We start from the raw sequence: 27,025 nt of genomic DNA, 5'->3' as shown, positions 1-27,025 counted from the left end.
ATGGTTAATCGGCCCCTTTTTTATTTTATTTTTTAATTTGACTGGATGGCAAACGAGCAAGTGGGTCTCCTGATGGTAAGAGATCACCACCTCCCATAAACATCTTCAACACCAAAGGTTGCCAAGATGGGATACCTCAAGTGCCAGTAATTTCACCGGCTGTCTTACTCTCCACGCCGAAACCACAAGTGCAAGCACTGCTGCTTCACGGGAGGATTAAGCGAGCATGATGGTGGTAGCAATTTTGGCGGACCTCCCTGTTTCTAGCTTTGCCTAATCCAGTCTAGTATTTCCAAGAAAATCTTCTTCGGGTGGTGCCTCTCCAATTACTGAAGGTGGCCATCAACTCCGATTTCTTTCTGTCCTTCGAGAAACACACACACACAACGCAGGAACAGCCATGAGTTTACAGTGACCGTACTCGATAGCGACGGCGTAAATTATTGTATGGAGAATTGTACAGCGCCTCTACAAATTAATTTACGCTGCGCTATCGAGTACGGTCACTTTAAACTCATGGTAGTGGTATAGTCTAATCTCCAACTTAAAGCTCGAAGCGAGCGCGACGCACCGCGGGGCTACTAGGAAATTCGAAGTTCATGTCGTTCCGTCCCTTTCACTCTCGTTTTAAATATTATAAGCGCCAGCGGGACGGCAAGATACGAAGTTCTAATTTTGCAATTCGTAGTACAGGGCCAGAGGCCTACTCCAAAATTCGAAAATCGAAGTTCATTCGTTATCGATCGTATTCGTCCCTCTCACTCTCGTATTAAGTATAAACGTAAGAGGGACGGAACGACACGAACTTCGATTTTCGAATTTCGAAGTAGCCCCGCAGCGCCCAACGATGGTGAACCCAGTTAATTTCGAAATTATTTAACCGAAGTGCTGCAGGGCTACTAAGAAACTCGAAACTCGAAGTTCGTGTCGTGCGGTCCCTCTGACACTTATACGATTTAATACGAGAAGCGAGAGACGGTACGGATAAAACTTCGAGTTCGAGTTTCGTAAGTAGCACCGGCTGGTTACGTAAGATAGTTACGCACAGGTTATTATCACCTAAGAATAATTTTTTACAGCGTCGGAATCACTCGCTGTCTGATTATTAAAAGTCAAGTCAAGTTATGAATTTCTATTCAAATAGCTCATGATTGACATGAACTTAATTACCTAAGTGATAAATCTCTAATGCTCTATATAGCATTGTCTAAAATCAATGTCATCTATCTATTGCTGTCAAAGCTTAACGTTGTTTGCTCGTGGTTTTGCGTTAAAATGCCGAATATTATCCATAGCTTTGGAAGGCAAATAATTCACAATGTATAAAAGTATTTGTCATAGAAAAAGTCTGAGGGATTACAAAATATTCCTTAAATAACATCACCGACACCGTTGTCAATATTACTGGTAGGTATCGTATAGTAAGTGTAAGAATGTTGCCCATATAAAACGTAGGAGTGCTGCCACCGCGTCAGGTTTTTTATATTCCTGGTCAGCCTTTACCGAACTAATTAACCGCTCATAACTTTGAACTAACTGGCCAGTAACCGACCTTTCCATTTGTGCACTTACGATAAACAATCGCACAGGTGTAACAAATTAAAAAATAACCAGGTGCTTGAACGATACAACCCTGTATAAAGGGGCGTAAGTGACGGTGGTGTTTAGGGTGCAGTATTGACTGTGAAGGTGCATTTATATGTATTAAAAAAATGAGTGCAACAGTAAAAACAAAAACGCTGTGGTCTATGTTAGTAAATTAACTTAATTTTTAGAGTAGTACCCTTCTTGTGTAATATGCATTATATACCTACCTAATTGTTGGCAAAAACGCATTTTCTTCTTTCTTTCTTCTCTTTCTTTCTTTATAGAAGCATTGTTGGGCTGTGATGAAAATGGAGTCATAGATACTCTAATAATTCTTTTCACTTTACTGATTCATTATGACTCATGTGTTTGCTGAGGTCCATTGTTTAAAATAATATGGATAAACTTGATTTGCAAAATAGCCACACTTGCGTTGAATATTTTGCAGTCGTGGAGTAAATTTTCAAATTTTATACAAGTTCTCAATGCTAATAAATAAACTTGTTTTAACTTGTAGTACTTAATTACAATACAATACAATGACTTTTCTTGAACACCACAATACAGTAAGCAGTACAAAAAAAGAAGTCTGTACAGTCACATCAAAAATTTGTCAATCTTGTATGGCGCTATGTACGTGGCTGTAAAACGACAAAGTACAAAAGTAACCAGCCACTTTTGATACTGACTGTACCTACTTATAGAAAAAATCCTGCGTAAGCTATAGGCGGCCTTATCGCTTCAGAGCGACCTCTTCCGGGCAACCTTTACAATAAAAAGAAGTAAGAAACTGATTTTGGCAGGTGTGGTGCACCTAAAATATTATACATACATATTTCTATTTTATTTTCGTTCTTATTTACTTTATTGGCGTGATTATTACACGATACGTCAAATTATAATTTTATAGCACCTTTGCCATAAACGTACGGCCGACACAAGGGTACTATTCTTGCCATTTTGACTTGCAGACCCCAAACAGACTTGACGACACTTACGCCCTTTCCGCTATATTTACCGCAATTCTAGGGGTCGCCTATGGGATACCGCCACCCTTGTGTTTCCCACGGCACCCCCCTCACTTCCGTAGGCGGCGTGTGCGCAAGTTGCCAAACGTTTTTGCGCGCGCGTGTGCGTGTGGTGGAATGTGACTACTGACTTTGTAAACGTGTCAAGAGGGTTTAGGATTTGTTGGTGTTTTATTTGCTGAAAGGGTGTCAAATTTAAAACCTGCAAAGCTGCAAAGGAAAGAAAGAGACAAGACAGACACATTTCATGGCATGGTATAGTCTGTCAAGAAAGAGAAGAAATTAAAAAGTGGCATCACTGTAGTGTCATCCCTTTCAAACCCTGTCAAACCAAAAAGGGAGGACACTACAGTGTTGCCACTTTTTAATTTCTTCTCTTTTTTGACAGACTATATAAAAACGTATGAGCTAAGTTCCGAATTAGAGAGAATTTGCACCCTCTGTTTAATGTATGATAATTGATAAAGTAGTTAGGTTGACTAAAAAAAAACCTTGTTAAACTGTGGTTAGTAAAAAAAATACCCTCACCCTCGTAATCTTAACGAATAAAGTTAATACCAATTGATATTCGAAAATATATTATTGATGATTTTTTCATGGTTTTGTTAAATCCCTGTGTGGTGTCCGGTTAGAATTACACCTCTCCATTTCTTCTGTGGATGTCGTAAGAGGCGACTGAGGATATAGGTTACGGTATGCCGTAGGCGACAGGCTAGCAACCTGTCACTATTGTACCGTTTTGTCAAACTTAAAACCTAAAATTGCTAAAAGTGGCTCCGAAGCGGTAACGTTTCGTGTGCTCTGCCTACCCTATTTGGGAATACAGGCGTGATGTTTGTGTGTGTGTGTGTGTTTTTTTTTAATAAATAAATCCTATTAATAAGCACTGGATTGCAAACATGATGAGATGATATAGGGTTGTTTGCAGAAAATCCAGTAGGTATGAATGACAGTTCTGGATAGTTTTTTTTGGTTTTGATAATTCAGCCAAGATTTTTTTAAGTAAGGAATGGTTCCAAACTAAATCAGTATAACGCCGGTTTTACGGCCGACGCTGGTCTTTTGGTTTAGTATTTAATTTTATACTTGTGCTTGTGCTTCTGATAGCTACAGACCTCGCAAATGTCTTTTACAGTATGGCTCTACTATTTTATCATCCCCCAGCCTATATACGTCCCACCTGGGCACAGGCCTCCTCTCAGTACAAGAGGCCTTGGGCCATAGTTCCCACGCGGGCCCAGTGTGGATTGGGAACTTCACACGCACCATTGAATTGCTTCGCAGGTTGAGCAGGTTTCCTCACGATGTTTCCTTCACCGCAAAGCGCGTGGTAAATTTCAAATGTAATTCCGCACATGAATTTCGAAAAACTCAGAGGTGCGAGCCGGGGTTTGAACCCACGACCCTCTTGAGTTGAAATATATGAATATTATTATTATTAATATTAGGTATAAGAAAACATTTAACTATCAAACCTGCTCACGAGACTTCACTAGAATCGGTGGAGAAATGCGACCTGTGGAAGAAAATTTGAGTTTGTATTTTATATGTATTTGTATGTTGTTGTTGTATGGCTCTATCAGCCAATAATATCAGCGCCGAGTCATCTTCTATGACTCAAAGTATGATGAATGGATTCCTTCTTCAAAGTTCATGACGTCAGCTATTTGAAAAAGAAAATCACACCAACTTTACCTTTATTGGAGGTAACCTAAAAACATTTTTTTTTTTGTTTTATTTATTTTACCACTTTGTCGGCATGACTGATATGTATTTCATGCCAAATTACAGTTTTCTAGTACTAACGGTCTCTGAGCTTAGCCGCAGACAGACCGACAGACAGGCGGACAGACATGGCGAAACTATAAGGGTTCCTAGTTAACTACGGAACCCTAAAGAGAAGGTGTTTTTGCCATATCTTAATATTATTATGAAAATATAGATATACAGATAGTATTTAGCGAAGAGAAAATTTAAATCGGTTGAAAATTGGATTTACAGTGATTTTTTGAAAAATCTATATACCTGTCTCTTTCTCAAACGCTTTTCTCTATGCAGCAAGTATGGTGTACTGGCGTGTGACGTCACATGCCAGTATGTCTTTCTCTGTCTAATCTTGAATTTCAAACCTTTATAACTTTGATATTTGTAAAGGTAGCTTAAAAATTGTTTTTGTACTCGATAACAGGCATTGTGTAGTTTCATTTATAAAACATATACAAAATAGTCAAATACCGTATTGTAAAATTAAAAAATTAGGTACCTTATAATGTTGTCCTCGATATCTAACTTCCTATACTTCATTATAACAAACTTTTGCATTTACTGTCGTGCTCGTCAAACTGAACAACATTAGTTCAATGACTTTTATAAATAATTCGTTTTTTTATTTTTATTACGCTTTTAAGTTTATTCGAAGAAGCAATGTAAAGCAAAATGCTTGATGTTTGTAGCGTGACAGGCGACGTCAGTTGGGTTCTAGGGTGGCGTACATTGAATTTACGATTAATTTTGTTAGAAAAAAAAAAAGTTAAGTTTTAATTTTAATTAAGTGGGACCATGATGATACAATTACCGGTGACCTATAGAACCTCTATTTTTAATATTATCCTCGGTTCTGGGCCACACATTGTATTAAGTCGGATTAGAAAATTCAAGGGTAGCGAAGTGAAAATTAAAAATGCACCCAAAATGTCAAAATAATTTATTTTTTTGCAAACTATCTTTCTTTTCTTATACATATTTACAAATAAATTGTACAGCGACATACCCAATGTAAGTCGAAAATCTAATATACAATTCAAAACACGATTTAAGAATAATTATAGCTTAAATTGTCACAACCTTTGTATTAGGCAATTTTTTTCATACGTAAATAGTTCATTTTAACGGGCAAGTTTTGCAAATTAGAGTTTGTAAGACAGGCTAGATGGCGCTAGTATCGTAAGGTTCGTTTAATAATAACAATAAATATCATGGGACCTTGGCACCAATTGACTATCTCAAACTAAGCAAACCTTGTACTATGTATACTAGGCAACGGACAAACAAACATACTTATACCTAGTGCCATCCACGAAGACGCGTGATTTTGTAAAAATTAGACATTAATGACATTGTAATAAGAACTACGGCACGCGTCATCGTGAACGACTCTACCTGTATATAGATAAATACTTATTTAACATCCTAGACCCGAGAAAAACATTCGAATTATACACAAATATCTGCCCCGGCCGGGAATCGAACCCGGGACCTCAAGCTTCGTAGTCAGGTCCTCTAACCACTTGGCCATCCGGTCGTTTGACATTTTTGAAATTTGCATCACGTTTGTGGTTGGTTAAAAAAGTAAATGAATCGCTGCAAGACTAATGCCAAACGGACCACTCGATGCTAACGCCATCTAGCGATATTTCCCCTGTCAAGACACCCTCATTAATGACATTTATCTTAGGTTATTTTTGAGAAAATTGCTGCCAAAGCGGCACAACCGACAAATACAAATTAAAGCTTCTTTTTTGGTCCCATAATCTAGTGACTACGTAAATATGTAATATACTATATTACTATCACACAACTTAATAATAGTGTCTATCTATATAACAGTCTCAAAAATATTTAAAACTCTGAGATCGCCAACAACTCTTTGCTTATGGCTTGGTCAGCCTATTTTGATTCAATTTTATACATTTAATGAAATCTTCTTTATGATCGGGTGAAAATACTAGTAGTTAATTAAATAACTGAGTTTGAAACTAGTTTGTTCAGAATCGAGAGTAGATTTACGATAAACTTTGAAGAACATTGTGTGTGTTTTAAACCCCTTTTTTACTGGACCAAGTCTGAAAATTACCAATGCATGACACTGATTAAGTGTTTGAGCGAGGTTGAATAACTACTTTTTTTTACAGGCTTATAAAGTTGTTCCCTTTTTGAATTATTATTATTTAGATAATTGAATACCGGCCATTTTTCTGCCAGTTTTGATTTGGCGGCTACATCTGTTCTGGAACGAACTACAACCCGCAATATGTATTTCTCTTATTAATAGTTCTGCGGATTTTTCTGCATGTTCGCATCGCAACCGCCGAAAAGATCAAAGGTTTTTCAAGATACGTAAGTTTTTTTTCCAGGTATTAGAACTGATGAAAAGCAATTCAGAACCTATTTAATGAGGAAAATCTGATATTACCTATGTGTAAACATCTTATAGCAACATTAAAGAATATTGTGGGAATATTACATTTCTACAAATCATATACTTAGTCGTAATCTTCTTAGCTTTTTATACGGCAAAATAAATATCGTAGGCGTAGCAAGATGATGGAGAACTTATGATCGCTAGTAATTGGGCCAACTCATCCAACCAAGAAGACTTATAAATACTCCAGTTAAAGGTTATTACAATTTCTTTCAAGTATACAGTTTCTTTCAGATATATGAGCGGTTATAGTGCTCCAAATCCGCACAAAATTCTATTACCAAGGTATTCAATGTAGATTTTTTGAGCTAAACGTTCGTCCACTTTTGCTGTTGATGTACAGTCGTGCGTAATAATAATAATACTAACAAGATAATTATAATTGTGCAACGCTTCAAAAATATGTGCTATACACGCTTCTATTCTAATTTTGTATGGAATCGTAACAAACTTTTACTTCGTATACGTAAAACATTGGGTCTAGCAATGAATGAATTTAAATTCTTGGAATCCCCGAAAATTAGATCCTGAATTTCATTAGCGCTGCATAAAAAACCTGGGATGAATTTCATGTCTCTTATCCAGCGGTCAAAACTTATATAATTACCTCTATCACCTGGGAATTATGGGTGAAGTAACCTATATGATATTCCAGATTTTTATCTATCTACATACCAAATTTTGTGTAAATTTCGGTAGGTACGCTACAAAAAAATCACGTGAGAATTCGCTAAAATTTGTCTTCTTTATCGCAGTGCAAATCAAAGCGAAATATTTGCTTTCATTTTATATTAATACTAAACTCAAAATAGTGAGACTGATGTGCCAAAGGAAACTTTCCAAAATTGCGGAATTTTTCATAAAGAAAAAATTCGAAAACTTCTCACAATTTTGTATGACGATTGAAACTTTCCCTTTCTTAAATATCAATTTTCAATATTTCTTGTGAAAATTTCCGGAATATCCGAGAACTTTTCCAACATTTTGGAAACTTTCTGCAACTTGCACATCTGTAAGTGAGAATTGAAGGAACAACCTGTTCAGTCCTGTTCACATCATCATCAGCCGGAAGAATTCCAAAGCTGAACAAAGGCCTCCCTTAGAACGCCACAATGAACGACAAGTCGCCACTTGCACCAGTTTCCTGCAACTCTCATGATGTCGTCAGTCCATCTATTGGGAGGCCTGCCAATTTTTCGTCTTCCACGTGGTCGCGACTGTTCACATAGTGAGGGTAAATTCTACTCTACATACTCTCTTCTTATTCTACTATTTAAATATTTAATACGCTAATTCTGCACCCCAAGGCCTATACGGCTTCGCGCTGTTTTGGGAATACTGATGTTGCGTAGGATGGTGAGGGTACGGAGTAGGATAGTGAGGAACAGGGGGCGCAGGGTGAGGCCCAGGCGGCGCGGGAGGCGGCGGCGCGGGGGGGTAGTGAGGGTAACTAGGGGGGGCGGACAACGGCGCTGCTACCGCCATTGGAGCTGAAACAGTAGTTGAAGCTGTAGACGTCGTTGGCTCTTGCCGTAACTCCGTGTAGCCATGCTGAGGTTGGGCTACGGGTGTCGCTGGGTATTGAGGGTAGCCCCAGTTGGCTGATTTGGCTGCCAGCTCCCGTTGGGCCGCGAAGCATTGGAGGTGGCTCATCAGCCGGAGTCGTAAAGGGTCCTGGATGTCCAGGCCCTCGCAGCTGACGAGGTAGCGGGCCACCTCGGCGGCGCACTCGCGGAAGCCGATGCTGTGGTAGTCCATGGCGTAGCGCTGAGGGTCGTAGGCGAAGGTGTCGAGGCCTGCAACAAGAAAAATTGCGTTTGTGAGAATTTTAAAGTAGTATTGTTAACTTCTTGAAGGAAATGTTTTCTGTCGTTTGGTGCCTGCTGGGTAGAACGGTAGTACATACTCAGTGGCGGCCTTAGGGGGTGGCGAACTGAGCAATCGCCCGTGGTATCGCTCTTGTAGGGGCCTCGCGCAACAAGCCAAGCAAATTAAAAAAAAACATAGATAAATATAGACAAAGGGCCTCGCAAAGACCTAACTAAATGTTTATTCTATTGTTACGCATGTATGTACTCGTAGTATGTAGCTGTCAATATTAAGATATTTACTTAAAATTTACGAAATATACATATTATCTATCATACTTTCTCTCAAGAAGGAAAAACAAAGATACTATGTAAAGCAATACATTATATTTAATCGAAATTGTTAATTGTCATTTTATTTCATATTGCATGTTGTATATACAACGTAGATTTAAGTGCTGTGAACCGATATTAAAACAAATTGTTAATTTAGAATTAAATACCAGAGCGTAATTATTTTTTGAATTTAATTCGAGCAGCAATGTAATGCGTACTACGAGAGAGAGACAACTGTCACGTCAACAAGTGCGGAGTTTTGAATAAAAACAAAGTAGTAAGTGTAGTGATACATTGCGTGCTAATTTATTTTAAAGTCATGTATGTATGTATGTAAACTCATTATTGTACAAAAGAAAATAAACAAAACTCAATTGACAAACTAAAGTAAATTAAATTAAATTATTTTAAAGTCATTTTTTTTACTAAAATATAACAAAGTGTGGTTATTAGGGCCTTCACTAACTACCCTTCAAATTTGAGGTTCTATCAAAAATACACGCTGTATAATGTTCCTATTGTAAAGGGAAGATTTAGTTTAATTTTCTTCATCCGTGCAAAGCTGAGACGGGCAGCGTTTATTTAAATATTTACTTTATCTTTAGTTCAAGCTATATAAAATCTCACATTAATATTCCTTGAAATAATTGCACGAAATCGAACTTTATTTATCTAACAAAATGAACAATATGTCTTGAAGAAGATCGAAGAACACGCAGATGTTACCAAAATTTGCGTAACAAAAGCAACGCACAAAAATCGAAATCAAGACGCATCCACTTAAATCCATTCACCCCTTGACGCACCCTGCAGCAAGTAACAGAAAAGGACGCAGTATACACAAACTAAGGAGTAAAAAAGAGACGTAAAAATCCTGTAACGGGAACCCTCGGGTTTCCGGACGTCTTCCGTAAGGATGTCCAGAATGTGGTGAGCTGCGCTCCCCTTGCTCCCATTCAGGTTTTGTAAGCAAATAACAGGTTCATTGATGTCCCGGGGATCAGGGTAAACTGGCCTTGTTACTGGGACACCGGACTTTGGGGTTTAGATTTTGATGTACTGGAAATCGGTTCAAGTTTAATCATTGTTGTTTGGGGGGAAGTGACGAAGTTTATTCCGATAGGGCATTTGCTTGCTACGTTTTTCTTTTGGTTTTGTAATAAGTTCAAATGAAATGACTCAACTGACGACTTTAAATCAGAAACAGTCCGACAAGTTTTGACGTTTTCAGAAGACCTTCTTCAGGAACACTTTTATAAAGTCTTCAGGAATGTTTATATTTATTCATCGTATATTACATCAACACTATATATATACAATCTGAGCCAAAGAACTTAGTTATAGATGCTTTATTCCATGTCCATGACAATTTTACAATCAATGTTGCTTACAAATTCCATTGTTGCAAAAATTGGCTTGGCTACGTCTGCCATCTGAGAGCACATTAGTGGCGCTCTACGGAGATGATGATGATGATGGTGGTGGAAGAGCCAATAGAAAATTGTTGAAAATATTTCCAGAATGAAAAATTCCTAACAGTGTGCAACCAATTAGGTTTCCTTGAACTTGTTTACAATCTTGCTCTCAAATAGCAACCTTGTCTGCCAAAATGCCAAACTTAATTACCGTCAAGGCTGAATTAGCTTTATTCGCCGTGTCCTTCGCGGGGCGCTCTTTGTGGCTAATCAGATTTACTGTGGAAATAAAATCTACATTTTTTTTATTTTTCGTTTGTGGCGAGAATTGGGAAGATGGCTTGTGGTTCCAATGTAGACAGAATAGTGAACAAAATTTTGAGATGACTATATAAACGCGTGCTACCTATGTATACTGTGTATACTCCAAAGGAAAAGTAGCTTACAAGTCTTAAGTTATAACTAATAGGAGGAGGTAGATGAATGTGATTTATAAGAAGTTAGAACATAAGAACTATTATTGTACATCTATTTCTGTTTGTTCTCCAAATAAAACTATAACTAATAGTACCTGGGCGACCGAGCTTTGCTCGGGCTAAAACTCGATAATAGCGCTTTCCCAGAGATACCAAGCTAGACCGATTTTTCACCCCCGAAAACCCCCACGTACCAATGTTCATCGAAATCGTTGGAGCCGTTTCCGAGATTCTGGGATATATATCCCACAACATAAATAAATAAAAGTAGTCAAGTAAAAATCGAGGTTTTGGCAATCGATTTAGCTTGGTCTTATCTCTGGAAAAACGCGTATTTTTGAGTTTCAGCCCAAGCGAACCACGGCCGCTCAGGTACCAAAAAGCGGATGACTAATATAAGGTTATTTCTGTGTAACAGACAATGCTTAGTGATCCTTTGCGATGATATTCAACTTCTCTTAAATTATAGATAACTTCTTTAACTTCCTTTTCTTTGTTTTTTCTTAACAGGTGTGGCGACCCCTTTACCACGCGTATTCGTGCTGCTTAGAAATCAACCTTATCGTTGTTGTAATAAGGGTGCTGCAAAGAAAAATGGTGCAATTTCCGCTTGTCATTCTGTACAATTGACGCGTGATCTTTTAATAATAGATGTAGATTACGTTTTTTGCATTTTATTTCGTTTTCTAAGTGGATTAAAAAATGTTGTTTCTTGTAAGGGGCATGTTGCACAGTCAAAAAGTTCTGATTTTTTTGTAATAATGTAATTTTTGCCTTTTTTTTATCCGTGTGGTGTCGGGTTAGAATAACACCTCTCCATTTCTTCCGTGGATGTCGTAAGATGCGACTGAGGATATAGGTTAAGGTATACCGTAGGCGACAGGCTAGCAACCTGTCAGTATTGTACCGTTTTTGTCAAACTTAAAACCTAAAAGTGCTAAAAGTGGCTCCGAAGCGGTAACGTTTCGTGTGCTCTGCCTAACCATTTCGGAATAAAGGCGTGATGTTTGTGTGTGTGTGTGTGTGTGTGTGTGTGTGTGTTCCTTTTTTTTGCTTAGTACTTAACTATGTAGTTGCACTATTGTCGAACTTGCAAAATTTAAAGTCCATCCGATAATTAGTGAGAGAAATTCAATTTATTAAATTTAAAGACCATATCGGTTCATATCAGTCCATTCATAATAAATAATAGGTATAGTAAATGCGAAAGTAATTCTGTCAGTCGTCATCTCTTCACGCTTAAACCGCTAAACCAATTTGCTTACTTACACGAAATTTGGTATGCCGAGGTAATTAAATTTAAAAGGACTTTTAATAATTTTAATCTTTTTTTTTGCAAAAATTAAATAGAATTTTGCAGATAAAATTTAAAGCTAGTGTTAAGTATATAATGCGATGATCGTAAGCTGTGTAGGTAAGTTTTAGTTTATTTTTTAAACCCCGAAATAAAAAGAGGGGTCTTTGAGGGGAAAGAGGGGGAGTCTGGTCGTCTGGCCGTCTGGTCGTATTATATAAAATATCTCGACGAACAATCGGACGTACATACGAAAATAGCATCTACTTTTGTCATTATCACTGCTCAGGACTGATACACTATAAAGAAAAATTCTTTTCATGAAAGGCTCTCTGCATTAATAGACAGAATTCCATTGTCATATTACTTGAAGGGACAAAAATCTGGGACAAGTCAATTTGCTATATTGCTTTTCTATAAATAGTTTTTGTGACAGGAGGACTTTTCCATGGACTCTAGTCGCATTACATTATGTAATTTATGTAATTGGTGAATGAGATTCTGGAATAAATGCTATGGGTACTAACATAATTGAGAAAAGAGGATTCGGACGCAACACAACATTTACTACTACGTAAATAACTCAACGTGATACAAAAAAAAATGCCGAAACTCATCAATTTCTTTCTGAAAAAATAAGGAAAATACAAATAGTGCATGTAGGGTTTTCATCGCATTTTATCAGAAAATTCGTATTATTAATCGTGGTCCATTTTATAAAATAGACTATAGGACTATAGTGTCAATGAGACCTAACGTTTTCGCGCTCAACAGTTGGCGCCACTGTAGACAGAGGCATAATACAAGTAATATACTTAGGGGGCTGTTACTGAACAAATAGAGACGCAACGGATGGTGAAACAGCCCCGTATGTTACTTGTATTGTGACAGAGGTCCTGCCTGAAGTTAGTGGCTAGTTTGTTATTACGGGCTTGAAAACAAAATTTACATTGAAGTCATATTGAAAACCTTAAAACTTACCATAAAAATATCGAGCATGCCACAGTGTTGCGTAGTCCCGTTTTAGCTAAAAAAACCGGCCAAGAGCGTGTCGGACACGCCCAAAATAGGATTCCGTAGACATTACGAAAAAATTGAGTAATATTTTTCTAAGGGTTTCGTATTTATTTTCCAAGTTTGCTCACTTTACGTCTATGGGAGGTACAGTATTTTTTTTTTAAATTTTATTTTACTATTTGGTCGGCATAGTTTACATATATATATCCTTGCAAAATTACAACTTTTTAGCTTGATAGTCCCTGAGCAAAGACGCGCACGGACAGACAGACAGGCAGACAGACAGATATGGCTAAACTATAAGGGTTCCGTTTTTGCCATTTTTGCTTCTGAACCCTAAAAAGGGAGGACAAAGGTTTGAGAAAAACAAAACTGTCTCAAAACACAGACATTCATTGCCCCATAACGCATGTTTGCCATAATTAATTTCAGGTAGGTATTGCAACATATTCACAACACATTAACTGGTGGAAACGCTGCTTTATGCCCATGTATTAATCCCACGTTATTATATACAGGTTGCTTAACATGTCTTATCTACGCATGAGTATACGTTTATTCACACATAAACCCCATAGTTGTCCAGAAGCTTACTCCAATATTTGCGGAGGGTTCCATCCCTCAGTGGGAAGCGCGGGGCGCCGGGTTCCCACGGCGGCGCGCGCGCCGGTGGATGACGTTTATCGGATGGACAATATGGTTCTTTGTTAGATTGCTGGATGGGGATGATTGGGTATTTAAACGCTGGTCGGTGGTTTAATATGTCATCATCATCATCATATGGAACTAGGATAACTATATGCTAGCCTATAATAAAATTCTCGGGTCAAAAATGTGTGTGAACAAACTCCTTCGAAACGGCTTGACCGATTTTTAGTATTTTTAGGGTTCCGGAGCCAAAATGGCAAAAACGGAACCCTTATAGTTTCGCCATGTCTGTCTGTCTGTCTGTCCGTCCGCGGCTTTGCTCAGGGACTATCAATGCTAGAAAGCTGTAATTTTGCACAGACCACTAAACTACCGCGGCCTTTTTTCCAACCTACTTTTTATCTAGGTAACTAACGTCGCTAAAGGTCGATGCAACCACCTGGTAAACCACACTATGACCATACTCCAGGAATGTGTGAGCGAGACACAAAATAGACCACATGTGGGGCACTTCCTGGTTTTTTCCGTGCCAGGTGGGCCTACCTGAGCCGTAACCGATGCCTGTCCCAAAGGGCCATCGCGGTCAATAATAGAATTAACGCGGTAAACAGTTTTTTGAAGGTGTTTAAAATATCATTTTGTGGGATTCAATCGAGACTGTAGTGTTTTTTCGCTGTTTTTGTAGATGTTTGTTTCCTATTCTATTATACAGAGCGCCGAGCGGAAGGAAGTCTTATAGGGTCGGTTCACACCGAGACGTGCCGCGAGGCTACGCTCAATTTCGTCTCACTTACTAGCATAGCATACAATTCGCTTTGGTATTGTACATCATCATCATCATCACGTCAGCCAATACGTCCACTGCTGGACATAGGCCTCCCCCAAGGCTTTCCACTCAGACCGGTCTTGTGCTTTCCGCATCCACCGCGATCCCGCGATCTTAACCAGGTCGTTGGAGACCGCCAGCTCGTCTCCCGGTCCGTGGACGCCATTCGAGAACCTTCTGACCCCATCGGCCATCAGTCCTGCGAGCAATGTGCCCCGCCCACTGCCACTTCAGTTTCGCAATTCTTCGGGCTACGTCTTCATCATGTCTTTTTCGTCCCAACTATCATCATCAGCTTATTTACGCCCCACTGCTGGTCACAGACTTCCTCTCAGTATGCGAGGGCTTGGACCGTAATAGTTCCCATGAGGACTCAGTATGGATTATGAACATCAAATACACAAAGAACTTCTCGCAGATGTGTCCAGGTATCCTCACAATGTATTCCTTCACCGTGAAGCTTTTCGCAAATTTCTTCGTAAAGCCGAGTTTAGACTTGCAAGTAAAATCGTACAAGTTGTATTACATTGCGGCGCTCGATTGACCACTACAAACTCTTTGGCTTTACGGCCTCGCAATGTACTCGTAATGCAACTTGCAGGAATTTTCTTGTAACTCTAAACTTGGCTTAAAGACAGAGGTGCAAGTCCGGGCTTGAACCCACAACCCTCTGCTTGCCTAGGCTACTAGGCTACCACTATTGCACGCTTCTGGCACAAATAACTTAAGTACCTAAAATATGCAAATTTTGACCTATATTATGCAGGTAGCCGGGATCAATTAAGTTATCAAGTATTCAGAATGTAACGTCCCTTTGACCGGCGCTTGACCTTTAGAACCCTATCTACTACCCATGGACAAACTTGCGGTTAGACGTGCTCGAACCTTTGGACGCGAATCGCTTCACTTACCATAATTTCATTTGCCATACCAACATAAAATATATAGAACCGTGTTTTTATCAGGGTTTTTTATAATTGTCATCTTACTACGTCCTACATCTTACATCTTTTATTACTTATGCGGTTAGGTTAGGTTACAGCAATTCTGAAAAAAAAAAACTGTTACAGAAATAAACTGTGACTAATGAAAATTATGGAAAACGATAGTTATGGCATACGAAATTCGGGCACACGATAGAATCCCGAGGAGGTAATTTGTCATAATAAACCAGCTTGCATCGTTCCTACCTACCGACTGCGCCATATATTGTTTTTAAATCGAAGAATATTTAGAAGTCTTCAATAATGTTTATCCGAATCATCGTTTGTCATAATTTTTCACCCATTGAAACTTTAATTTTTTTCATCATCATCGTTGAATTTACAGAAAAAAATAGTTATGACAAACGATCATTCTGACAAACATTGCATTCGGACTTTCAACACAGAATAAGTAATAGTACAAGTACAGAAGCTTCACTGCCGTACAAAAGTGACGTTTAGGCATAAGAATCGTGCCTACTTTATGCTTCTCTGTCTATCGCATAACTCATGTTCACTCGCACGCGTTGAGTCGCACTGAATCACCTCAACGTTGGGGAGGCCCGGTATGTACTTGTAGCTCGGCGGCGGAATGGCCTAGTGACACCCCCCTGCTTTCAATAAGTATGTGAGCCGATATGGACTCGTTTATTTTAATATTATTTCAGTTATCTTTTTACAATAAAAACACATCGGTGCGCAAGTCGGACTTGCACTTCCTAGTATTTGTAAATGTTAAGCAAGCGTCGCAAATATTTTGGTTTGACTGACTACCATGAATCTACGGCGCCTGCTTTTGAAACGATGGGGTCATCGGGCACCAAAACCTTGTCTAGGAGGTTAGTCCTGGCCTCGGGGGAGTCTAGGGCTGGCGAATTGGGAGACATACAAAGGAAATTGAAAATACAAACTGAAATATAGATGCACAGAAAAAACAGAAAAATAAGACCATCACTGGGAATCGAACCCAGGTCCTCGGTAATCCGTACCGCGTGCTATACCGCTACACCACTGATGGTCAACGGTACCGACACGAATTTCCCTATGCACCTCATATCTCAGCTTGTGTTTCTTACTTAGTCACTTAAGCAGCGACGCTAGCGACATCTATGCCGTAAGCCCTCAAACTTTTTCGTCATTCCTTTGGAACTAACCGCTCACCCGGACAAGAGTTATCGTTTCTAAGCAATCAAATTAAGATTGGTTTTTTGGAATCTTTTTGTATTTTTTATTTGGAATTGAAATAAAAAATACAAAAAGATTCCAAAAAACCAATCTTGACATACAAAGGGGTAATGCGGCCTGCGTATTGGGTATGAACCAGTGACGTTTCTTGACCACGTGTTTGCCTTATAACTTATAAATAGGAAGATTGTTAGTTTTATTTGACAGCGGGGATAGTTTTGTTTTATTTTTTATTTGAAGGATGTACATTGTACTTATTGTAAATATACCGTGATGTTTCAAATCACACGTTCAGGTAGACCGTAAAAATAATGTTAAGTCTAGATTAAATTAGGTACTCAAGCGCAAACTTGACCGCAAAGGGCACGAATTTGGTTAACCGCACGTCCGGACCCAATTTATAGTGAAATTAAATACAAGGGAATCTCAGGAAGACCATTTAAATTAAGTTTATTATGGGTTTCCGTCTCCTTGTTACGGAAAATAATGTGTTGGAGTTTGTTTCAGTAAATGAATGACTTCACAGCGTCAAAAACTGACATTAGGATTGATACAGACCTACAATACTACAATGGATTGCAATATTATTACCGTTTACCGTACTTCTCCGCTACCGTTCCACTTTTTACGACGGAAGAAGCAAGGTAAAAACGATATATTTCATCGACACGGACCTCCGCGAAGTAATTTCTGGAGCAATCAAATACATTAGATAAGATAGGAATATTTATTCAATAATTTGCAGTACAAGATAACAAGAGCTACTATGTTTTACAAAAAGACTGTAACATGTGTGCCTATACTAGGGTTTCTATCTAGAGAACTCAGTCAATCAACTAAAATAATTAATACCACAATCGAGACTTATCATGCTAACATACAAGTAATAATTATCTCGACGTTTCGACCACATTACGGTGGCTGTCGGGAATTACAAATGAAAATCACGAAAGTTTAAAACATTAAATCAACTAAATGTACTAAGAGAGGCGAAAAAGTGACTTCATTTACTGTAAAGGCAAATACACTTTAACATTTCTATTTCTATTATTCTGTGCGGGAATTATTTGAGAAAGAGTAGAGATAAACAGAGAGGTTGGTCTGAAAAAAAAAATCATACCTATTATGCCTAATGAATAACTAATTCTCTGCGAACTCATATAGGGCTTTACTACCAACCAATCTTTATGTGATAATAATAAAAATAACATTAAAAATTACTTGCAGTAAAGTAGTTGACGCGATTTTCATAATAATCCATATATATTAATATTTTTTCTATATTTGAAACAGTTAAGCTACAGCGTCTTTCTATAAAAATATCCATTTCAACGAACTGAACGATCTTTCTACGTCGGTAGTTGTAATAGGCTTCTTCTTTTATATAATACCTATTACTATGTTTTTAACCATTTTTTTTTCAATTAATTAGTAATTAGGCGGAAACCTACTACAGTACATTTTGTTTTTTATGTCAATACCTACTCTTTGGCTAATGTAAACATTCCGGCACTGAAAACCCCGATGTATGCTTATTATTCTGTGGTGTTTCTAGTCCCCCAGGCCACCTGTCGCACCCGGAACCCACCGTGGGAACACGGAACTATGCGGTGCCATCCGGTGGCGCGGAGCCCAAAAACGCGCTCATTTTTAAATAGATATTGAATGGCCACATAACAGAATCGACACATGCACTTGAGAGTCTCAATATTAGCTACGAATTGGCTCACCGCCGGCGGCGGTGTAAGCACCAGTCAGAAGTTTGTTGTTAGAAGTTTCGCGATAAAAGAACATATGTAATTTAATTCCTAGTTGATTTGAGTGAAAACTGCTAAGAAGAATAGGATCACATGTGTCTAATGTTGGCAGTTTAGTACTGTTCTGATTAATTTATAAAAATATAATTTAAATATGGCTACATGATCACTGCTTCTATAATAGTATCACAATACTACCACTGTGATTTTGTATGTCGACTGAATACTGTTCCTGATGATATCTACTCGTAAGACCTTATGCAAACGTATTCTAGCAAATAAATATTTCATTTAATTTCATCGTCAGCCAGAAGACGTCCACTGCTGAACAAAGGCCTCCCCCTTAGAACGACACAATGAACGACAACTCGCCACTTGCATCCACCGGTTACCCGCAATTCTCACGATGTCGATGTGTGACTTGTAACTAATTGTTTTTAATTTTGTACGATTTTAGACTTTTGAGTTTTAGCTTTGTATGTAATTTTGTGCAAAAAATGCACCTGACTTTAATTTACTTGAATTTTGTAGTGTTCAAAATTAGATAATATAATCTGAATGTTTAGTATTATTTTCTAGCAACCTTCGTTGAACTTTTGTTTTATTTTATTTTTAACTTTTGTATAAGTACTTAAGAAGTTAATAACTCGTACATTATGAAAACAAAACCATTATGAATGTCACACTCATCATAATTTAATTGTTACTTGCTGTTGCATTTGAAAGTATTTTTCAATAAAAGCAAAACTCTAGATTATGCAGTCACTTATCTATAAACATCGAGTACTATTCTGTGACCGTAATGGTTGTCAGACAGACAGATAGATGGCATTATTAGCCTCAGCTCAGACGACAGACAGTCGAATTGTTCAGCAAAGGTTATTAGGTATTTTTATTAACAAGGGATATTATCTTCAAATTTAATGTAGTACTCGAAGCTTCTCGAGTAATTTGAACGGTTAGGGATTGTACCTAAACTTAACTTTGAATTTAGGAGTGGGTAGCGCTTGAAGTTCATGAGAATTCTACATATAATAATATATATTATACTCTAAGAACTAGTACTTACTCGGGCTTTCGCTCACATAAACATGGATCTGGTAATTGAATTGAAATTTCACAAGGGAATGGGGCAGGTTTGTGCAGGTTTCCTCACGATGTTTTCCTTCACCGCAAAGCTCGTGGTAAATTTCAAATGTAATTCCGCACATGAATTTCGAAAAACTCAGAGGTGCGAGCCGGGGTTCGAACCCACGACCCTCTGCTTGAGAGGCGATAGGTCAAACCACTAGGCCACCACGGCTTACAAAAAGTTACTTTTACTTAAAAAACACATTGTCATATTTCTAAACGACAGGAAGAAGACCGTTAAAACTTTTGCTTTTTTATTTAACGATTCTGTAAAGTTTCGCAAAATACCGTTGAGTCTTTTATTAATTGGAGGAAACGGAAATGATTTGGGGAATGAATGACAGCTTTAAAGGCTTTTTGGTTGAAATAGCGGTGCTTTAAGAATTTCGAAATCCGGAAGCGCGGGTTACAATTATATTAGTCAAATGTTAAAGTATTTTGTATGAAGTAGTAAAATTGACTACCTGCGGATGGAATTCAAGACATTAAAAATCAATTTTATGTTTATTTTGTAAAACTGAAGAGTAGATAAGCTGGTAAAGATCACGCGAGTCTTTATGTTAGTTACGTGAAGAACAAGACTGCTAGGTACGTATGAGTGATACTTTTATGTTAGTTACTTATAATATAACTAGCTTTGTAATTCGGTTGTCGCACGCTGTTCCCTCGGGAACTGTGCATTTTTCCGAGATAAAAAGTAGCCTATGTCACTCTCTGACCCATAAACTATCTCTATGCCAAAAATCACGTCGATCGGTCGCTCCGTTTCGACGTGAAAGACGGACAAACATACACACACACACACACACTTTCGCATTTATAATATTAAATATATATATGGATAATCTTTATTTATCTTTCATAATCATACTCATGTTATAATCATTATCATATTCATTAGTTCAATATGTTTTCAAGCCGAAGTTAAAAATACGATGGAGCTTTTTATACAGAAATCAATTAAGGTTTAAGATTATTTATTTAAAGAAAGAAAGAAATAAAATATTCATGACATGGCAAGAATGGATAGAAATAAGAATACAAAATAATAGTAATGCATGTCATAAGATTTACAATTACTTACTGAGTTTTTTTTTTCTTAAGAACTGAATTAAATGCGCAAACGGCCATGCTAACCACAAAATGGGTAGAAAAGAAATATAAACAAGTACTGTGACTTAGATTGCAAGTAGATAATTATAAAATGCATGGCAAGTTACACTCATATTTTAACTGTCGTTTAAATGTTAGTAGCCATAATAAGGCTAGTCTATGATTCTGTACAAATAATTAGATAAGATTTTTAATGGGAATTGAAAAAAAATATTAATTGTATACCTACATACGTAACTAACGTAACTTTAAACCTAAAATTGCTAAAAGTGGTTCCGAAGTGGTAACGTTTCGTGTGCTCTGCCTACCCCATTGGGGTTACAGGCGTGATGTTTGTGTGTGTGTGTGTACATACATACATAATTTTCTATAACATTAGTTAAACCGCTTTGCATCACATACCTTTGGCATGCAGCATCTTAAGATGGTCCACGGTCAGCTGCAGTATCTCAGCCTTTTCCAGCTTGGCGCTGCCCTGCTTCTCGCAGGCAGCCGGGACCAGTCTCTTGAGCTCAGTCAGCGAGGTGTTGATGCGGTCGCGGCGCTTCTTCTCGATGACGCCGCGGCGGCGCTTGCGCGTCATCAGCTGGCACGAGTCGCCGCCTGGCGATCTGGAAGTTGAATAAGTTGAAGAAGAACTAATAAGTAACCACCAAAGTTTTTTTTTTTATTCAACTGGATGGCAAACGAGCAAGTGGGTCTCCTGATTATAAGAGATCACCACCGCCCATAGACACCTGCAACACCAGGGGGATTGCAGATGCGTTGCCAACCTAGAGGCCTAAGATGGGATACCTCAAGTGCCAGTAATTTCACCGGCTGTCTTACTCTTTACGCCGAAACACAACAGTGCAAGCACTGCTGTTTCCCGACAGGATTAGCGAGCAAGATGGTGGTAGCAGTCCGCGCGGACCTTGCACAAGGTCCTACCACCTGCAAATACCTAACCTAGTTACAACCTAGTACCTAATAAAAAACCTAGATCCCCTGCTACCAATATTTCATCTCACTATTACTATAAACTAGCTGTTGGCTGCGGCTTCGCCCCAGTTTCAGTCTTTTTTTTGTTACGCACAAACTTGGCCCCGGCAATAACGAACACAACGAAAAAATAATTATCTAATTCGGTGCCGTCGTTCGGAAGTTATGCGCGTACATACATTTCAGCAATTCATTTTTATTTATATGTACTCGTATATACAAGAAGATAGATAGACAGAAGAAGATAGATAGATAGATAGAAGAAGAAGATAGATAGATAGATAGAAGAAGAAGATAGATAGATAAGAAAGTTTATAAGGCTGGCTGTGTATTTGTTACCTCTTTGCGTCTAAACCGCTGATTTAAATGAAATTTGAAGCCGTTTGAAGCCGTGGTGGCCTAGTGGTTTGACCTATCGCCTCTCAAGCAGAGGGCGTGGGTTCAAACCCCGGCTCGCACCTCTGAGTTTTTCGAAATTCATGTGCGGAATTACATTTGAAATTTACCACGAGCTAAACATCGTAAAGGAAAACATCGTGAGGAAACCTGCACAAACCTGCGAAGCAATTCAATGGTGCGTGTGAAGTTCCCAATCCGCACTGGACCTGCGTGGGAACTATGGCCCAAGCCCTCTTGTTCTGAGAGGAGGCCTGTGCCCAGCAGTGGGACGTATATAGGCTGGGATGATGATGATGACTCGTATATACAAGAAGATAGATAGACAGAAGAAAATAGATAGATAAGAAAGTTTGTAAGTCTGGCTGTGTGCTTGTTACCTCTTTGCGTCTTAACCGCTGATTTAGATGAAATTGGGTACACACATAGCTTGAGTCCCGGGGAAGGATATTATCTCTTAGAAAGGCCCCATTTGTTGGAGCATACTATCACAGGATCAAAAGCAGCTATCGAATACATAACTGGCAAAGGATAATTTTAAAGCTAGTAGTTTTTCCAATAATTACAATGAATATTGTAACTTATTACTAAAACAATAAGGTTGAATTTCCAAATCAATGCATGTGGTCGCTAAATCGCCTCTACCTTATTAAGGGTTAAGATATTTTTTAACATGGAAAATTGCCCGGAAAATAAACGAACTCTACGTGGACGTAGCCGCGGGCAACCGCTAGTTGATGAATAAAGTATTGACTCTATAGAGTTGAATAACTAAACAAAGGAAAGGTTCCGTATATGACCAAGAAGATCTTACATAAATTGGAGTTTTGGTGGCATTTTTCAGCTGTCATTAGGTCAGTTAAAAATTATTTCCCTTGTGTAAAATTCTACCAATATTTATAAATGAGGAATTTTCGAAACCTATTAAAATGATAGGTATATTTTAAATCGATAGAAGGACATAGTTTAGTTGCAAAAACGCGGGAGGGCGAGAAATTAGCAAAATCGGTACGATGAGCAAAATGTAATAGGTAATTAAATGTCATGTAATAATACCGGGTGTGGCCTGTAATATGAGCAAATAATTAAAACATAGATCACACTCTACAAGCTGTACAATATTAGTTCAGCGACTTTTGAAAATAATTAGTTTTTAATTTTTATTCCACTTTTAAGTTTATTCGAAGAAGCAATGTAAAGCAAAATGCTTTATGTTTGTAGCGTGACAGGCGACGTCAGTTGTGTTCTAAGATGACATTGATAGCAGTATTTAATTTTTATGAAAAAAGGAAAATTCAAAGACTCCGTTATTTTTAAAAGGCGCTGAACTAAAGTTACAGTTTGACGAGGACGATCTACGTTTTAATTTTTTGCTCATATTACAGGCCACACCCGGTATAAAATCAAAATTGCTTCTACCACTACTCTAAATAGCTGGCAGATAAAATTAATTCACCAAAATGTTTATCATGAAGTGAAAATAGAACATTTATACTAATATTCCCAAAGCTAACGTCAGATGAACGTAATCAGTCATAGTTTGTTCCGGAACGAGAAATAATTTCTTATAAGAATCCATTTTACTTCGGATCTCGTTTTTGTTATCTTACTGTTTCTTATTATAACATGACGAATGATTGATCAAATATAATTCGTTATTTAGTATTAGCTTTATTGGAACCACGTTTCGGGATAATTTTATTTCGGCTCTACATAGCTTTATGCCGGGATTTTTTATTTCACGGAAAACTTGTGGGGTATCGTTGGATAGGTCTTTCAAAACCTTTAGGGGTTTGCTAAGATTCAGAGATTTGTTTGCGAAATATTCAACTTCAAAGTGCAAATTTTCATTAAAATCGAGCGTCCCCCCCCCCTCCAAAATCTAAATCGGTGGGTGGAAAAATTCATGATGGTAGTAAGTATATCAAACTTTCAAGGAAAACTATAACGGTTGAGTTTGCTTGAGAATTATTAGTAGTTTGAGAGTAAATAGCAGCCTAAGGTGTAAAATATACCTAAACTGTGGAAGATTTTTAACCCCAGAAGCATAAAGAGGAGTGTTATAAGTTTGACCGCTATGTGTGCCTGTGTGTCTCTGTGTGCGTGTGTCTGTCTGTGTGTATGTCTGTGGCACCGTAGCTCTTAAACGGGTGGACCGATTTTAATGCATTTTTTTTGTTTAAAATCTGTTTTTTTTAGCGATGGTTCTTGCATGTGTCATCAAAATCGGTTTAGCCGTTGTTGAGATATTGAATTTTGAAGTGACAAAGTCGGCGGTTTTCTGACTTTTTGCTGGTTAGGTTATTTTCGTTAGTATACAAAATAAAGCTTAGTACTCACGTGGCGTCTTTGCTGCTTCCTTCCGAGAACGCGTCGTCTTCGCTCTCCGAGTGCGCGCGCTTGCTGCGCGGCGCGGGCGGCGCCGGCGCCGGGCCCCAGCCGTAGCCCCACTGCTGGGGCTGCGCCTGCGGCTCCATGTGCCTATGGTACTCCATTTAGTCTTGCTTTATAACAACCACATTAGCTTTGGGGTAAACGATTGGTTCGCAATTGAATCGGCTCGAAACTTTGAAATGGTAAAGTTTTTTCTAACAGCAACACTACGTTATATTAGCAGTTTTCGCTTTGGTACTTGATTAGTGGACTTAAGTGCTTTGAAACTGTCACTTGCTTACACAGTTAGTTGCCTGATTTCCTGTGTTTTCTTTTAACAATATTTGTTGTTATTGACAGACAAAACAATCACTTGTGCTGTAAACTTTTCCGAAAGAGTCACTTAGTTTTCAACTTACCACAAACTTCAGTATTTTGAGTTTATATTTGCTATTTTAATTTATTTAAATTCCTTAACTTTGTTTTTTTTTATTTCCGTATTTCTAAATAAACATTGACTCTTGAAATATAATGCAATTGATCAAAAATCCAATTGTTGTCAAACTTTTCAATCACCAACAATCACACACTTAAAAATCTTCAGTCTTATCTCAAACTAGGTCACTTTTTCGCGTGCTGCGCGACACGTGCGCGCGCGCTGCCGTCGTCGCGGAGTGTGGCGCGAGTGTGGCGCCGCGTGCCACCCCAGTGTGCACTAACCTTTACAACAGCCATACCCCAAACTACCCAATAACGAACTTTATAAAGCTGTTATACGCGTTGTTATGAACGCATATGCAACTTTGCGATGCTGCAAAACTGCAACGATAGTCTTGTCACTCGGGCAAGTAATTTTGACTCTTACTTCCATGTTAAGAAGAGTGTTGAGGAGTGTATTTGGTAAAAATACCGTATTAACTATACGCAAATTTGCTATAGTTAATAATGTGGTTTGAAATGGTTTCTGTTGGTATAGGAATAGGGTTGTTATTTGCGTGTTTAAGGGGGATTTCGGTGGCCGCGTGTCAGGCGCACGGTGGGAAATGGGAGAGCAATTAGGAAATGCAATATTATTTAATTTGGGTATGTGAGGGTGTGTGTGCGTGTGTGCGTGAGCGTGGGAGGATTGGTACGGTAAATAAGGGTGGAAGTTAAATTAGAAAGGCTTTGAGTGTTTGAGTGCTTTTTTCGATAAAATGCACCCTAGTTTTATATGAAGCTGCTTGATGAAAATTAATTTATGAAATTTTAATATTGGTACTATTAATAAGTAACTACCAATGAGTTGAAATTTCGTGTTGTCAACAATTACAATCCATATCCATACTAATATTATAAATGGGAAATTGTGTGTGTTTGTATGTTTGTCCGTCTTTCACGTCGACGTGATTTTTGGCATAAAGATAGTTTATGGGGCAGAGAGTGACATAGGCTACTTTTTATCCCGCAGAAATACAGAAATTGCATCCACCGTGAACCCGCGGCTTTAACCAGGTCATTCATCTAGTTAGTGGACGTCCTACCCTACGGTGCGCTTGCTCCGCGGTCTCTTCGAGAATTTTCCCCAAGTTGGTTCAGTTAGTATTTTATGAAACCAAAGCACCTCCAACAAGCAACTGGAGGACTATGGGGGAGGCCTATGTCCATGTTTGTTCTCGGGTCTTGGGTGTTTAATATATTAAGATTGGTTTTTTTTTTGGAATCTTTTTGTATTTTTTATTTCAATTCCAAATTTTTACTTTTACGGTCATCCCGTAAAACCTAAATTGAAAATACAAACTGTAATAAAGATGCACAGAAAAAACAGAAAAATAAGACCATCACTGGGAATCGAACCCAGGTCCTCGGTAATCCGTACCGCGTTCTATACCGCTACACCACTGATGGCCACTGGTGGTGTTTAATATAATTTAAGTATGGTATCTATATCTATATAATTATATTTATCCGTTGCTTAGTACCCATAACACATGCTTTGCTAAGCTTACTTTGGGACTAGGTCAATTGGTGTGTATTGTCCCGTGATATTTATTTATTTATTTACTTTGAACAGAAGACGTCCTACGGCTGATATGATAATGATTATGAAACCAAAGCACCTCTGAAACTTGAACCAAAGTCACAGTTCCAAGATCAACCATTAAAAGCTTAACATTAAACGTTCACTCCAACGAAATTGGTATTTGACTACGAACGACGGTATTATGGTAATTAGCATAAGATACTAATTGCGGGCGTATTTTAATTGAGGCACGCTCAGGCAATCCTTAAATACACAATGAAATCTAACTATCTATCTTCGTCTAATATTTTTGAACTATATTGTACTCCCGCGGTTTTGCTGCAACAGATTTCCCTATACTGGGGGAATCGGGTGCGGCTCGAAAGGTACAACAAAATTTTAACTAACAAAATACCATTTGATATATCCCTCATTTGACATATATAATTAGATTTACCTACTAAAGTA

At 38.2% G+C, this 27,025-nt stretch overlaps 1 protein-coding gene across 1 annotated transcript; it reads right to left on the bottom strand.

The window, feature by feature from the left end:
• Positions 1-5,304: 5,304 nt before the first annotated feature.
• Positions 5,305-25,222, bottom strand: LOC141437683 (hairy/enhancer-of-split related with YRPW motif protein-like). The gene is made up of 3 exons (XM_074101137.1): positions 24,523-25,222; positions 21,208-21,416; positions 5,305-8,612 (listed from the first exon to the last, which is right to left on the bottom strand). The coding sequence occupies exons 1-3, from the start codon at positions 24,675-24,677 to the stop codon at positions 8,098-8,100; spliced, it is 879 nt and encodes a 292-aa protein (XP_073957238.1). The 5' UTR covers positions 24,678-25,222; the 3' UTR covers positions 5,305-8,097.
• Positions 25,223-27,025: the final 1,803 nt, after the last annotated feature.

This window comes from Choristoneura fumiferana, chromosome 18 (assembly GCF_025370935.1).
Source record: "Choristoneura fumiferana chromosome 18, NRCan_CFum_1, whole genome shotgun sequence".
Taxonomy (NCBI): Eukaryota; Metazoa; Arthropoda; class Insecta; order Lepidoptera; family Tortricidae; genus Choristoneura; species Choristoneura fumiferana.
The sequence above is the reverse complement of the archived record's forward strand: the minus strand, read 5'-3'. Positions and strand labels throughout refer to the sequence as shown.